Source organism: Dermochelys coriacea, chromosome 21 (genome assembly GCF_009764565.3).
Source record: "Dermochelys coriacea isolate rDerCor1 chromosome 21, rDerCor1.pri.v4, whole genome shotgun sequence".
Lineage (NCBI taxonomy): Eukaryota > Metazoa > Chordata > Testudines > Dermochelyidae > Dermochelys > Dermochelys coriacea.
This window is the reverse complement of record NC_050088.1, coordinates 10,432,142-10,446,362: the sequence shown is the minus strand read 5'-3', so window position 1 is coordinate 10,446,362 and position 14,221 is coordinate 10,432,142. Positions and strand designations below refer to the sequence as shown.

Below are 14,221 nucleotides of genomic sequence, written 5' to 3'. Positions count from 1 at the left end.
AATTGGAGTGTGTGTATGTGTGTGCGTGTGTGCATGTACAGTTGCCTGTATAAGATAAAGTCCCCTAATATCAGGATCACCCTAGTGATCAAGAATCTTCCTAGGACAGGACTTTGCCAGGACAATGGGTCTAGGGGGGTGGCATTATTAATGTCTGATCTCCGAGCAGGATCTGCCCCTTGTCCCAAAATCCTGCTCATGTAACCCCCCCCCCCATGCCTCTGTGGGATTTGAACCCCTTGGCCTTTAGCATTGAACCCAGGCTGGAACTCCATGAGTTGGCAGCAGCAGGAGGCTGTTATCCAGGAGCGGACCAGCCTGTAAAGGGGCAGGAGACTGTTACCGTCAGGTTTTCCTTCCTCTTCTCCCAAGTCCCAGTGTCTTGCGGCAGCTTCCTTGCAATGCAGCAGCAGGGCTGGACGTGCCCCCCCCCCCCGCTGCAGTGCCCGCCCTCTCTGGGTTGCCAAGGGGCCCCCTCCCGTCTCTGCCCAGCGGGTGGGTCCCTGGTGCTGCCTTGGGGGAGGCCGGAGGGGGGGTCTCCGGCCCCATTCATTGCTCCGGGCAGGGAGCTGCAGCGATCTGGCTGCCTGTGGGCGGATCCCGGTCGCTCCCCCAGGGGTCATACACGTGTCTCGTGGTGTGTGTGGCCCCGCTCCCTTTAGACCCTGCTTGGCCCCCCTTCCCCACCCGGGCGCCCCCCAGCTCCAGCGGGCAGGGATGTGGCCGCACGAAACTCCTTCCCCAGCTCCCCGGGGAGGAGCCCCCTCCGCGGCCAGGCACTGTCCGGAGCTGGCGGGGCGGGGCCTGGAGTCCCACCCCCAGGGAAGAGGCTGCAGCGAGCCCCCCCCCCGGTGCAGTGCCACTTGCACCGATACCTGCCCGGTGCTTGGGGCGGGGGGGCGCCAGCCAGCGGCCCCTGGTGCATTGAGCACGGGGGGGGGGAGGGTTGCTGCAGATTCCTTCCCCCAGCTGAGCAAGCAGGGGAGGGACCCCCCCGCGTGTCTCCCCGCAGCAGCCGGTGACCCCCCCCCCAGCCCCGCAGCGGAGCTCCCCGGGGCTGCTCGGCTGGGATTGTCACACCTGGAGGCGCTCACTCCGCCCCGGCCCGGCGACCGGGAGACAGGTACCCACCGCTCCTGCCGGCGAGCGCCCCCCCCCGACTCCGTGCCCCTGCCAGCCCCCCCGGGCGCGGGGAGGCGATGCCAGGTGTGTCGCGCCGGGCTGCACCTGGGCGGGTTGGGGGTTGGATAAAGGACGAGGCGGGGTCTTGCAGGGAGATTCCCCCCCCCCCCGCAGGGTGGATCGCGCCTCCCTTGGGATGATTTTTGCACAAAGGCTGTGGGGGGGGGGGTTTGTGTGTCTGGGATCAGCAAACGAAGCGCAGCAGCTGGGCATTCCGCCCCCACCCCTCTTTTTTTGCAAAGCTTCTTCTTTTGTTTTGTGAGCAGAGTCTCCTCCGCCCCCCCCGCCAGCTCCAGGGATTTTAATGCCCGCTCCTTGCGTTCCCACACAAGGGGCAGTGAATTACTGATCACTTATTACCAAACTCTTCCCCCCCCCAGCACCAGCTACTTAGCTTCCCCTTCCTCTAAAACAGCAGCACCGTGCGGGGGGTGGGGGGCAGGAGCGTGTGCGGCTGAATTAGCGAGATCACAGGGGTGGGTGTCAGCAGCAGAGAGGCGGCTGCTGACTCTGCCTGACTGCCACCCCCATAGCAAAGTCTGCAGCAATTATTCCAGTTAAGCACAGCCCTGGGGAGGGTGGGCAGTGGGTTCTGTGGGTGGCCAGAGGGGCTGGAACTAGGGGTGCTGCTGCACCCCCTGACTTGAAGTGGTTTCCATCATATGCAGGGTTGACAGTTTGGTTCAATGGCTCTGAGTCCCCCCCCCCCACTGTACAAATGGTTCCAGCGCCCCCCGTGTGTGGGTGCTCTGCAAACTAAGGGTGCTAGGGAGCCTCTGTAAGGGAGTCAGTCCTCCTCAGGACCAAGCTGTTTCTGCCGGGGCGCAGAGGGGTGCATGTCCCTCTCTTTGGCTCTGGGCATTTGAGGTGGCCCGAGCACAAACCTGGCTCAAAGCATTAGCCTATTGGACAGCAGAGAGGTGGCATGGGGGCGGGAGGGATTGGTTCCTTGGCATTCTGCTGAGTCCTGGCTCGCTGGCTGGGGTCAGTTCTCTTTCCCCCCCAGGAAGAGCCCAGAAGATGGGGTCTGGGTCATGATTCCAGTGTGGGTCGGTTGCCTGCAAGTTCTCCCCTCCCCTTGCGAGTTCTTTTCTCCAGTGTGACCAAAGAAATCCACCAAGGTGCAGTGTAGCCTGCCCTGAGAGCTGGTTTTAATAACTCTGTGCCAGGTCTCTAGTGCCCCTCACTGGTAGAGAGGAAAGTGGGACACAGCTGACTGCAGACTTCCCCAGCCTAGCTGCCAAGGGGGAGCCTCAGCCTCAGGGTTTGATTGACAGGCATCTTGCTCTCACCCTCTCTCGTGCTCCTTGGCCGTTACTGTCGACTTTCAGCACCCTAGGCTTTGCCATGCCAGATCAGACCACTGGCGCATCAGTACTGGTAAGCCCATCTTTGATGCTTCACATGAAGGCAAACTGATGCATGTAATCAGTTGTTCCAGGCGCTATACTCATAAGTGGAGTTCCTGACCTCCCTCAATCAATCGGCTTATGCCCTGTGCCATGAGCATCCATCACCTTTATCCTAGTGGGAATAGTCACACGTGTCTTCTCAGTGATTGTAAAACTGCCTATCAGAGAGACTTAGGTTTGGGGAGCCATGGAGAGATGATAACAGGGAACCTGTGAACAGAAGGGGCAGCAGGCTTAGAGCTGGGGAGAGCTTTAAACCATAGGATAGGGTGATGGTTCGCAGGGAGAAATGACCACAAGCTCCTTAAAACAGACTATAGTAAGAGAGGGAGACAAATGTTTGGAGGAAATGTAGCAAGCCTGTTCCCAATGGTTAAATCAAAAGAGCACCCTAGAGGAGTCTCCTTTCTAAAAACTCTCGTTCTTGGTCGTGGGCCATTGCCCATTCTGTGCCCACATGGCTAGGCTGGCCCATGACGCAGGGAGCGGAGTCACAGAGACATATTCAGGCTTGGTGCCAGCCCCTGAGACTCCACTGAAGTCAATCGTGCTTTCACCCGCTAATGAACTGGGCCCCGCAGCCTCTTCTCTGCTGGGAAGCGAGGTGGTGTCAGGACACGTGTTGAGTAACATGATTGTAAATGCTCAGTGTGAAGGAGGACGTGTTGTCCTGGTTCACTGTGGCCCGTGGACTCTGTCAAGCAGGACAGTCCTTTGGCCTGTGCTGAGCTAAGCCGTGTGTGGCCTCATGAGGGCTATCCCATGTTATTTCCAGTGTAGACCAAATGCCCGAATGCAGCGACTTCTCTGCCGTGGGGGTGATGGAAATGGGTGGATGTGATTTCAAATAAATAAACAAAAAAGCCTAGAAGACATTGCAGCTGCAGGCATCTTCCACCTGCAGGGAGTTCATTTCCTTAAGACAGGCTAATGAAAGAGACCATATCCACTTGAAAATGCAGGGAGAGGGGAGGGATTTGGCTGGGGACATGGCTCGGTAGCTCGCTGTTAATGTTTGATGATGATTGTCAAGTATGTTGCAATGTATGTCCTGGCGGTTTTTCAGTGCTCCTTTAGGATGCAGGCATGTCAGTGTCATGAAGCAGCAAGCTCTGTTGTTGTTTTATTATCCCGGGGAGATCACTTTCCAGCTGGAGAGGGAGGAATCTGACTTTCCAAGGCATCCTTCTTCCTTCCTTCTATTCTTTCTTTCTTTTTCCCCAAGATGACTTCATTTTTTTACAGCCTTTGGAGATGATCCAGAGAAGGTGAGTTTCAAGTGTTTACATTCCAGTCCTCAAGCCCCAGCAAGTGGGATGCACTGCCATCCTCCAAGCAGATGTTGTTTTCCACTCCAACCAGTAAAGACTTCAGAACAATACAGTGTTGCCTTGCATCCTGATTGCCTTATGTATTTGAAAACAGTGTGACTGAAACTCTGGGCCCCCAAGGACTTCACAGCTATCGCTATGCCTACAGTGACACAAATTCATGGGAACAGCAGGGGCAGACCTCAGATCCTTGTGCTCAGACCCCGCTACATGAGCTGCAGGAGAATCTCCACTGGCTGTTAACACTATAGAGGCTATGGCATGCAACTGAATAGTTAGAAGGCAGTGGTGTACACTCTGCCAATTCTATTTAGCATTGTCTCATTTTATTTTTAAAGTGCTCTTGTGGCTGCACAAACAATCAAACTACAGTCAGGGACTGAAAGGCTGGTGTTTTAAGGAGTAGCTTAAGCCAAAAATGGACCTTGCATAAGAGACACCAAAGACGTGGGTGGGGATCAGGACTGGAGTGGTGCAGGACCCAGATCAGTTTGAAGGTCAGATATACTGGGGCTAGAAACCAGCGATGAACTCAAGGCATGGAGTTTAGATCTGGGCTGTCCCAAATTTGGGTGGTGTTTGTATCGGGCCCATTAGAGAGAAGTGCTCGAGCCTCTGGATCCAGCACTCATTGGGGAGAGGGTTCTAGATCCAACACTCAGTGTTCTGATTATTTTTCCAGCTATGGTGGGTTTTATAGACAATAAAGAGTGTGGTAAATGACAAGCCAGGGAGGGTGAAATGTTTTACCAGCAGGGTCAGAGCCTTTAGTGCAGTGGGGAGTTATTTTAGCAGAGCCTGGGGAGAATACACTTGATCGGCACCTGCACCATTTTGTTTTGTACAAAGCTCTGACAATTCCTCCTTGTCAATTACTGGCAACACTGTTCCACCCTTTACCCAGAGCCTGGAACTGTGGTGCTCTAAAATGCCCACCAGAGAGGCAACATGCTGTTAGATAAAAGCCTTCTAACCTTGTTATCTCTAATGTCCTGCTTGGGGGGGGGATAGAAACCTCATGGCCACGGTGTCCTTGAATCTTCTCTTCCTTCCAGCTTACTGACTATCTCTGTGAGACCTCGGGCAAATCAGTGACCCTCCCTTTGCCTCAGTTTCCCCATCTGAAATACTTCAGGGACGTTGTGTAGATTAAAGAGTGGATGTTAGTACAGCTGCTTGAAGATGGTGCATGTGGGGGGGAGAAATGTTAGAGCTGTGCTACATTTTTCCTCATGCAATCCATGTAGGTGTTAGCTCTCTGAAGAGACCCTTGCATTCAGATGGTGGAAATAATCCTGATCAGAATAGAGGTTGAAGTTTTCGGTCCTGGGTACCGAAAGCAAAGCTCTTTAACTCATCATTAAGCTCCTAAATAGAAACAATCACTATTTGGATTAGTAGCACCTAAGGTGCTATACAAACATAATAAGAGACCAGTTCCTGCTCCAGAGAGCTTGATGTCTGAATAGGTAAAGCAGTGTGGGAGAGAGGAAGAGTACTGGGCAGCAGAGGTGCCGAGCCCCTGCAGCTCCTGTTGACTTCAGTGGAATATGGGGGTGCTCAGCAAATCAGGCCGAGTGGGGCTAGGTGAATTTAGGAGGCTAATTTTAGATACCCTAGGTTTGAAAATTTCAGGCAAATCTCACAAACCCACCGTGGTGAAGGGGGTTGGAATTGGCCCTTGATCTCAGCATGGGGAAGTGGGGGACTCTGCCTAAGTTGAGCCTCAGCTCTGCACCCCCCTGATCCTCCCCCTGCCCTCCAAGGTCAGATCTCTGCCACATTTGTTTCTTTTTACCAAGCATCAGTTCATTCCTCAGACAGCAAATCCCTCTCCATATAGACCGATATAAATCCACCCTCATTAGGATTCCAGAGCAGCTCTCTCCTGGCAGCCGTCTGCCCCTGAAATGCTCTTGCCTGGCCAAACGAGCTCTCTTGACCCCTACTTGTGCCTGGCTTAGAGGGCAGGGCCGGCTCTAGGTTTTTGCCATCTCAAACTCCGAGAGCGCAACTACCCAAGCAAAAAAAAAAGAAAGGGGGGGGGCAGAATGCCGCCCTGAGCACGTGCTTGCTTTGCTGATGCCTAGAGCTGGTCCTGTTAGAGGGGAATTAATTCACTTGTCCTAGGGGGAGCTCTGGCAGGCAGAGGGGAAGCGAAGGCTTTAATCACTTTGGCCAGGGTGGCAGCCAGCGTCCCAGAGACTTGCTCTTGTTGGAAGGTTATCCAAGGTGAGAGCTGCTGTCGGAGGAGTTGAATGCAGCAGTTGGACAGAGGCTGGAGCCAAGGTGCAGGGGGAGGTGGATTTAAATAGCCAAACAGTGTGTTTGTTTTATGCTCTAGCACTGGGGGGATTGGCTGCACTGTGTGACCTATGCATGGTGGAGTCACTGCAGCAACTCGAAGTGGGGAGAGAGCCCGGGTAGGTATCTACTGCAGGTGGCTCTGGTGCCAGACTGCACAAATCCACCAGCATCATCTCTCTTGTTTGCATTCTCTTGTATGCAGGCTCTTTCCCTGCACCTGTGTGCCCTTGCACCATATCCTTTCTCCTTGTCTGTGCTTCCCAGTTTGCTCTGGGGGGGACTTTCATAGGCACAGCTGGGAGTTAGGCACCACATTCCCATTGGTTTCCCATGGGAGCTGGGTTCTGTCCTGAGGGGAGGGCGATTGTCTGTTAAGGGAGGTGGGCTTAGCCCCTTGTGACGAATTATCTGCCTCTCTGGTGATGGGTCGGGGGCTGGGGATCAGGTGAGAGCCTGCAGATCATCTGGAAAGGGGCCAGGTGGCAGGACCCGGTTCGTTGGTCTACTAATTTATATGGGATTATTTTAGTTTGGAGAAATAAACTCCTCCCTGAAGGCAGGGACTGTCACCTCCACCAGTAGGGGGCTGTTGCAGGGGCACTTCCAGGGCTTAAATTCAGGGCCCTAAAAGGTCGTCAGGTTTGAAACACTAAGACCCATCAGTTTGCTGATGGAGCGCTCTGCATGGGCAGAGCAGATAAACTCAGGAGTTTGCTGTCTCTTTAAACCAAGCTCCTCTCCATTCTGCTTGGTGCTAGGCAGCATGGTGCCATCTCTCAGTGTCTGGTGTTTGCCAAAGTGGCCTTGGCTGGTATTTGAGATATTGTGGCCTAGTAGTTAGAGCAGAGACTGGGTGACAGGACTCTTGAGTTCTAATCCTGGCTTCAACAGTGACTTGCTGCCTGACCTTGGGCAACTCACTTAATCTGTCCATAAAAGGGTGGGGAGGTATCCCCTAATGACTAGATGAGATAGAACCAGGGGCTTCTCTCTCTTTCTAGGGTCCCCTCATCAGGGCTTTGCTCCTCCTGGGCTCAAGGGAGCTCAAAACATGCTTAACAAAGCAAGGGTGTGAACCAGCATGGCCATTGCTTAACCCACTGCAGCCTTGAGCATCAAAAGTTGGAGTCGGCTATTGATTCATATTAATGGCACCAGCCTCCTCGCCCCCAGGGAAATCTGGTTTGTTACCTGATACCTCAGCGAGGGTGGCAACATCTGGTCTATCCCTTTGCCACCTTTCATTTAAACAGGGCAAACAGCATGGTGACAGAGGGCTTGGTGGCTTTCATCCTGCCCATCTCATTCTTAATCTGGTCTTGTCTACCTGAAATGTTAGGAGACAGACATAAAAACCTGTCAGGTTCCATCAGCCTAGGATATGGTTTCCAGGGCTCTGTCCAATCCCGGATGTTTCCACCGCTTCCCCTGAAGAGATGGTTCCATGTTACGAACTCTTCCCAATATAACTCAGAAGCGGCTTCTGTATTTCCTCACACACATAGAATTGGACAGAAATAAACTTTCATGTTTTTTTGTGTTGGGTTATTTATTTATTTTTATTTACTTTCTTCTCCCCCTAAGTCCTGAAATTTAATTGAAACATATCAAAATCCCGCCCCGCGATCTAGAGCTGGTCAAAACCCTGGAGAAAAATTCACAGATTTAATCCACATTTAGAATATTGAAATTTTGAGCCCAAAAACCCTTGGTTGAAAGTTGGACCGTTTTGACCAGCTCTACCCCATTCTCTTATCAAGCTGCAGCAGTCATCGTGTCAGCTCTTGTCCCTTCCCGTTGTCTTTTGCTCTTCATTGCTGTCGTTGGATTTGCTGCCTCCAGCGTAGCAGTCTTGTAAGGAACGCCCTGCGGCAGTTGGCAGTGTCAATAGTGACGGTCTCTGGTGATGCTAAGCTCCTGAGCGAATGGCTTTGTACAGGTTGGGTCTCCTAGTGCTGGTTTCTCCCTTCTTTAATCTTCTGCGTTACCTTTTAGGTGTAGAGAAGCCATATGAGATGTCCCCAGTGATTCCAGCAGCATTCCTTTCCCCGAGCGACCTCCCCTTGATCACACCTTGAGATGCCCTCCCTGAGCCCTCTTGGCCAACAGAACACTGGACCATGAAGTCCCCCAATGCTGTGATCTGCAGGGAGAAGCCGGCTCTGAGCATTTACCCTTATGGCTCTGAACGGGATGGCTGGGAAGAGGCCAGGGATGATGAGGACATGAACTCATCCCAGAGCAACTGCACCATAAGCCACCTGGAGCAAGCTGGTAAGGGAGAACGGATGTCCAAGAAGCTGAAACCTATTATCACAGACACTAGACATGGGCAAAGCTATTAGATCCTCTAGCCTCACCCTTCTCCTGCCCAAGGCTGTTCGCTAGAGACTATTCTCCAGGGCTCTGTCCAGGCCAAGTCTTAGATATCCCTAGAAATAGCTTCCCTTGGTTCTGGCCCTTTGCTTTCCAGCCAACCGGATCTCAGGGTCAGGAGACAAGCCAAAGCAGCTAATGATTTTTGGGTGTCCGTCTTGAGACTCCTTAAATGTGTCTGATTTCCAGAGGGCAAGTGCTCAGCACTTCTCTAGGGCTTCTAATGCAACCTCAGTCATGCTCTGAGAACTGCACACACACAACTTGTCAGTAGCCGCAGCAGACAGATCACTAACTGGCTGGGTCACGGAGACCTGAATTCCCTTCTCACCCTTACAAGCTTTCCTCTGGGTCAGAAAACACGAGCTGGGCAGCATGGCCTCACCCTGGGTTAAATAGGGGCCATCAGCCTCCGGGGATGTCAATCTGGCAACTCATTTCTCTCATTAAATCCCCATGTGTCAGTTTGCACCAGCGGGGATACCCCTAGAGCTGCCTTTGCTGCTGGAGAAATCTGCACCGGGGACAGGGAAATGGGCCTCTGTTGTTTGAACTGTGGTAGCCCCGGCCCTAGAGGTCAGGGGCACTCAGAGCCCTGAGGAGCTCTCAGACTATAGCCAACAGGTGGAGAAAGCAAACAGCTGGGGGGAACACGAGGAAGCAATGAGGCGATACTGGTCAGCATGAAAACATCGGTCACAGCACACCAGTTGCCTACCCATTGGCCTTATACCTCTGCCCCTTCTATTCCCTTGTCCCTCCAGCTCCTCTGGAAACTTCTTGCATGGGACAGCCAGCATGCTCCTTCCACCTTGACTCTTCCCCTCTCTGTGACCCCCAGGGCCAGCTTTGTGGGGTGAAGCGCTAGGGCTGACCTGCATGTGACGGTGCTTTCTCTCTTGGGCAGGTTGGTACTGGGGTCCCCTCACCGCAGCAGAGGCTAGGCGCGTTCTCTGCCCTGCCCTGGAAGGCTCCTTCTTGGTGCGTGACAGTTCCAGCCCGGACAACCTGCTCACCCTGTCGGTCAAAACCTCTGTCGGTCCCACCCACATCCGGATCTGCTACAGCGCCGGCCGCTTCGGCTTCGACTCGTCCGTCCTGGCCAAGCCCAAGCTCCAGAGCTTCAAGGACGCCATGGCCTTGGTCCAGTTCTACTCCCTGGCCTCGCTGAAGCAAGCTGAGCGGCTGGGGCCGTCAGAGCAGGAGATCACGTCCCTGTCCAAGGATCCGGCCATCCACCTGAAACTGATCAAGCCCCTGTATGTTTCTGTGCCGGCCTTGCAGCACCTGTGCAGGCTCACTATCAACAGGAGCACCCGGCAGGTCACGGCCCTGCCCTTGCCTCGGAGGCTCAAGGACTACCTGCTGAAGTACCCATATGTGCTCTGAGAGACCCCCACCTCTCCATCCTACCCTGGCAAAACATGGTGCTCTCCCCACAACCCACTCTGCTCTGGCGCCAGCACTCATGGACTCCGAAGGGCCCCTGGTGTTGCTCAACTGGAGTGCGGCAGAACGTGTGGCTTCGGGGTCAGGTACAAGTGTGAGGGGCTGAGCGAAAGGCAGGATCTCCGAAGCTGGGATTGAAGCAGGCCGGGGGCAGAAAGCGTTTTTTTTTTTTTTTTTCAGTCTCTGCCTGGCTCTGGTGTCCCTAGCTAGGGCCGGTAATAAAAATTCATTGTACTATTGTTTGTTCTCCCATTGCTACATCTTTGCACTGACTTCTGTTTGCTTCATTGAACGTCCCTTGGACAGGGCTTCCGTTATGGCTGTTGGGGGAAAGGGTGGGTTGGTTTGGCTAGGGTTTGATGGTATTTCTTTAATATAACCAAGTCCTGATTTTTTTTTTTCCCAGAAGCGACTGATGTTTTTTTCCAGCCCAAATTGAGACTCCATAAAGGGGCCTGACAGAGGGTTGTGCTCGGTGCTGCCTGGAAATCAGGCCCCTTTTAAGGTGTCTCCAGCCATGGACTCAGAATCACTGGTCACTACGGGAAAATCTTGACCGGGGTTTCCCCAGGGGGGGACAAGATCTCCAGGTATGTCTATGGTGGAAGCAGCTGGGGCTAAAACTGAAGCTCAGCTCTATGGTGCTCTTTACACCCCAACAATTGCTCCACTGGGGTTTTAAAGCTCACCTAGGACAAGATTGATTGGCTGGCTTCTCTGGAGACGCGTGAGGGAAACGGGCAGACTCCTTTCTCTAGCAGCATGTGGTTCTTTGTTCCAGTGTTTTGCTAGTTGCGCGAGGCCCAAGTAAAACCAGGCTCAACTGCTGCTCCCCTTCCCAGAAGCAGTTCCTCCTCCAGCACCGTCTTGGTCTGTCCACAGGGCACAACCAGATTTATACTGATGCATCCAGGGAAAACCTTCCCTGCTCCCATAAGGCCTTAGCTGTTCCTACCACAAGGAGGATGTGGGTGGCTTCTCCCCCACATGGTGCAATGTCCTTGGGATTTAGGAGACTGGCTCACCCTGTTCCACAGATCCCGTCAGCCCCTTCTCCACAAGCCCTGCATTCGAACCCTGACAGTTCTGTAGCCCTGCTTAGAAACACAACTGAGCCGTGATTCCTATTCACGTGGGAGTGGTGGGGGGCGGCGGTGGGAGGGATGTAGTACTCATGCTGTGTGTGGAATCTACCACATTCCCAAGGCAGGATGTAATTCACCCCTGTGCAGAGGGCCAGCACAAAGGCTACATGCCCCTTAAGCCCTGGTTGACTGTTCCCATGTACCCTGCACAGGGCTGAACTTCCTGGTCAGTAACCTCTCGGCCCAGATGTGTGGGCAGAATGACTGCATTTGGGGTAACCGGCTGTGCGTTTCTGCAGCTGGGTATTCTATTAAAAATATTGGGAGCAGTAGCTTAGATGGTCCCTACCTCAAACCCTGCTGCCTTCCTCAACTGGGGCTAGGAACAACAAACATGCTCCTGTTTCCTCTTAAACAAACAAACAACCGGTGCTACTGTGGATTCACAACCTTGTGGGGCTTGGGTGGGGAGTGTGTGTGTGTCGAAGCCTAGCAAGCATGGGATTTTATTAGTCTTTCCCCTTGCAAACCCCGAGCCTCTGCAGGAGGATTAGAGCCTCTCACAAGCTTTTCTAGGAAAGTGTGATAACAGGCACATCTGCTTATCGTTCTGCCAGCGAGAGAAGGGGAGAGCAAATACGTTAGCCCAGCGCAGTTCTTGGAAGCTGATGCGTTTCAGTTGAATCTGTGCAGGGAGGATGAGACGCCCTTTGGAATTGCCTGCCGTGTGTTTGCAGGTGCTGCATGTCAGGAGCAGCCTGGGGCCTGGTTTATTGTTGTTTCCTCTTTCGGAGCGCCAGATTCTGGATTTGCTTCCTGCGGAGCTGCTGAAAGACTTGAATGTGGGGCCGCCCATGGTCATCACGCTCTCCCTCTCTGAGGGAGGCAGGTTGGTCTAGTCCTCATCTTATGTCGGCGCCCCAGCGGCGCTAAATCCTTCAGGGCAGGGGACGGTCGTTTTGCTTTGTGGTTTGTACAGCATCGAGCACAATGGGGTTCTGCTCCGTGACTGGAAATTCTGGGTGCGAACATGGTATAAATAATAATGGTACTTAGGAGGAAATCCTGTCCTTCAAGCCTGTGCACTTAGTACCATGGGGAAAGGCAGAGGCTGGAGCCAGGAGAGCTGGGCTCCGTTCCCAGCTCTGCCACAGACTCCCTGTATGACCTTGGGCAAATCACTTAAACCCAGGTGCACCCCTCTGCTTTCATGCGGGGACTGAGTTCCAGCCAGTCTCTTCTGGGAAGAGTAGAAGAATGGGGAGGGGAGGGGAGGCTGAGTCCAGTGTCTTGCTCCCTGGGACCGCATAGAAGCCCCTCAGCCAGGGCTCTGTATGTGACCTGGCATGGTCCCCTGGCTCACCCCAGGGTTTCCATGTGGAAATCCAAGCGGGAGTAAGGCCGGCGCTGGGGTTTATTTGGTTTGCTGCTGGTTTGTCTGTTTTTAACTGTGTGATCTCCAAGCTGTGGAGGATTTCAAATAAAATGCAACCCCCTCACCCCTGGCCTCATCTTGGAGCCAGGAGTCTAGGCTGCCACGCTGCCCTGCGGCATGGGACGGGGCCCACACAGGGTAGAACTCATACCTAAGGCCACGGGTTATGCATGCACCACTCTCACAGCAATCGAGATGGCTCTATTCACACACAGACTACAGCTCCCTAGGCATAACAGGAGGGGAAATTCTGCCCTGCTACCCCCATACAGCCCCCCTGAAAGGGACTCTGAGTCAGGATGTCTGGGTCCGCTTCCTGGCTCCACCATAGACATTCTGCAAAGGGGGAGGAGCTCTTCGGGCCACCTTGACTCATGCAGGATGGCTGTGGGGGAGAGGGCTGCAGAAGGCTAGTGGGGCACCCGAAATCAGTGGCCCGTTCTGAAAAGGTTGACCTGACCCTCCATGCCTCAGTTTCCGCATCTATAAAATGGAGGTGATACTGGACTCCCTGCCAGGGTGTGGGCAAGCCCAGCGTGCTAACGTTTGCTAGCTGCTCAGTGGCCGCATGCCATAGAAATCCCTATCAATAGCCTAGGCAGGCGGGCGTGGCCGAGGGCAGAATTTCTTACAGCATCCGTTGAGCGGAGACGGATTGTCGCGCTGGGTGCGCTGATATCTGCAGCCCCCGCTGGCGCATTCCCTGGATTCTCCCAGAGCCTTCCCGCAACCTGGGCCTTTCGGTTCTAGGCCGAGGCTCTAGTGCAGCAAATTCCTACCCGCACCCCCAAGCCCAACCACCCCCCTTCTCCCACTGCAGCCAGGGGCTTGCTGTAGCAGGGCTGCTGCCTGGCACCTATCCTCATCGCAGGGTGCCAGTGATTCTCCGCCAGGCCAGCTCAGTTATTCCTCACTGGCATGTGCGGGGTGCTTGTCCACTCTCCCCAGTGCCCACCTATTCCTGTGCAAAGACCCCGCTTTGAAATGCCTGTGTGCTCTTGGGAGGGCTGGATTCTCTCTGCCTCACGCTCTCCTTCCTCGTCTTTCCCTCGAAAGCCACCTGCGCGGCTCCCAGCATGGCTGTGGGCTTTCCGAGGACAGGATGCTGAGAGACTTGTCAGCTCCCGCGGCCCCGCCCCCACCGGCTGCAACAGCAGCCGCCCCCGCGCCTCTTGCTTTATGGCTCCATTTCTCGTTTGACCCAGTTAGTGGTGCCATCTGGTGCCTCCACGCCCGCAAAGAGGATTACGCAGCAGCTGGCAGGAAGGATGGGAACGTGTGCAAAGAGGCTTGCCCTCCTCCCCAGCTCAGCCGAGGTGGGGGTTGGGTGCTGCGGGGAGGATCCAGGCTTGGGCACCCCCAGCCCCATGCGAGACGGCGAAGATAATTGGCTGGCATGTTTGTGCATCTCCCCAGTGCAGCGCAGAGGGCTACCCAAGCTCTGCCAGGCCAGCTATATAGAAACAACCTGGTGCACTTCCCACCCAGCGTTCATTATCTAAGCTCGACCCCCCACCCCGGGAGCTGGGGGAGTATCAGTTCCATTTTCTTTTACAGGGGGAAACTGAGGCATAGAGAGGTTGGTTCGTTTTCAATGTCCTGCCCCAGATCACGGAGTGAACCACTGAGCCAGGAAAACAAGCC

The 14,221-nt window shown here is 54.2% G+C and overlaps 1 protein-coding gene across 2 annotated transcripts; it reads left to right on the top strand.

The window, feature by feature from the left end:
• The first annotated feature begins 819 nt into the window (after positions 1-819).
• On the top strand, positions 820-10,296 carry LOC119846203 (suppressor of cytokine signaling 2-like). 2 transcript variants are annotated; one of them, XM_038379512.2, is made up of 3 exons: positions 820-1,123; positions 8,228-8,506; positions 9,516-10,296. In XM_038379512.2, the coding sequence occupies exons 2-3, from the start codon at positions 8,353-8,355 to the stop codon at positions 9,995-9,997; spliced, it is 636 nt and encodes a 211-aa protein (XP_038235440.1). In that variant the 5' UTR covers positions 820-1,123; positions 8,228-8,352; the 3' UTR covers positions 9,998-10,296. The 2 variants fall into 2 exon arrangements, with proteins under 2 accessions (XP_038235440.1, XP_038235441.1); XM_038379513.2 differs by having other exon boundaries at positions 852-1,206.
• Positions 10,297-14,221: the final 3,925 nt, after the last annotated feature.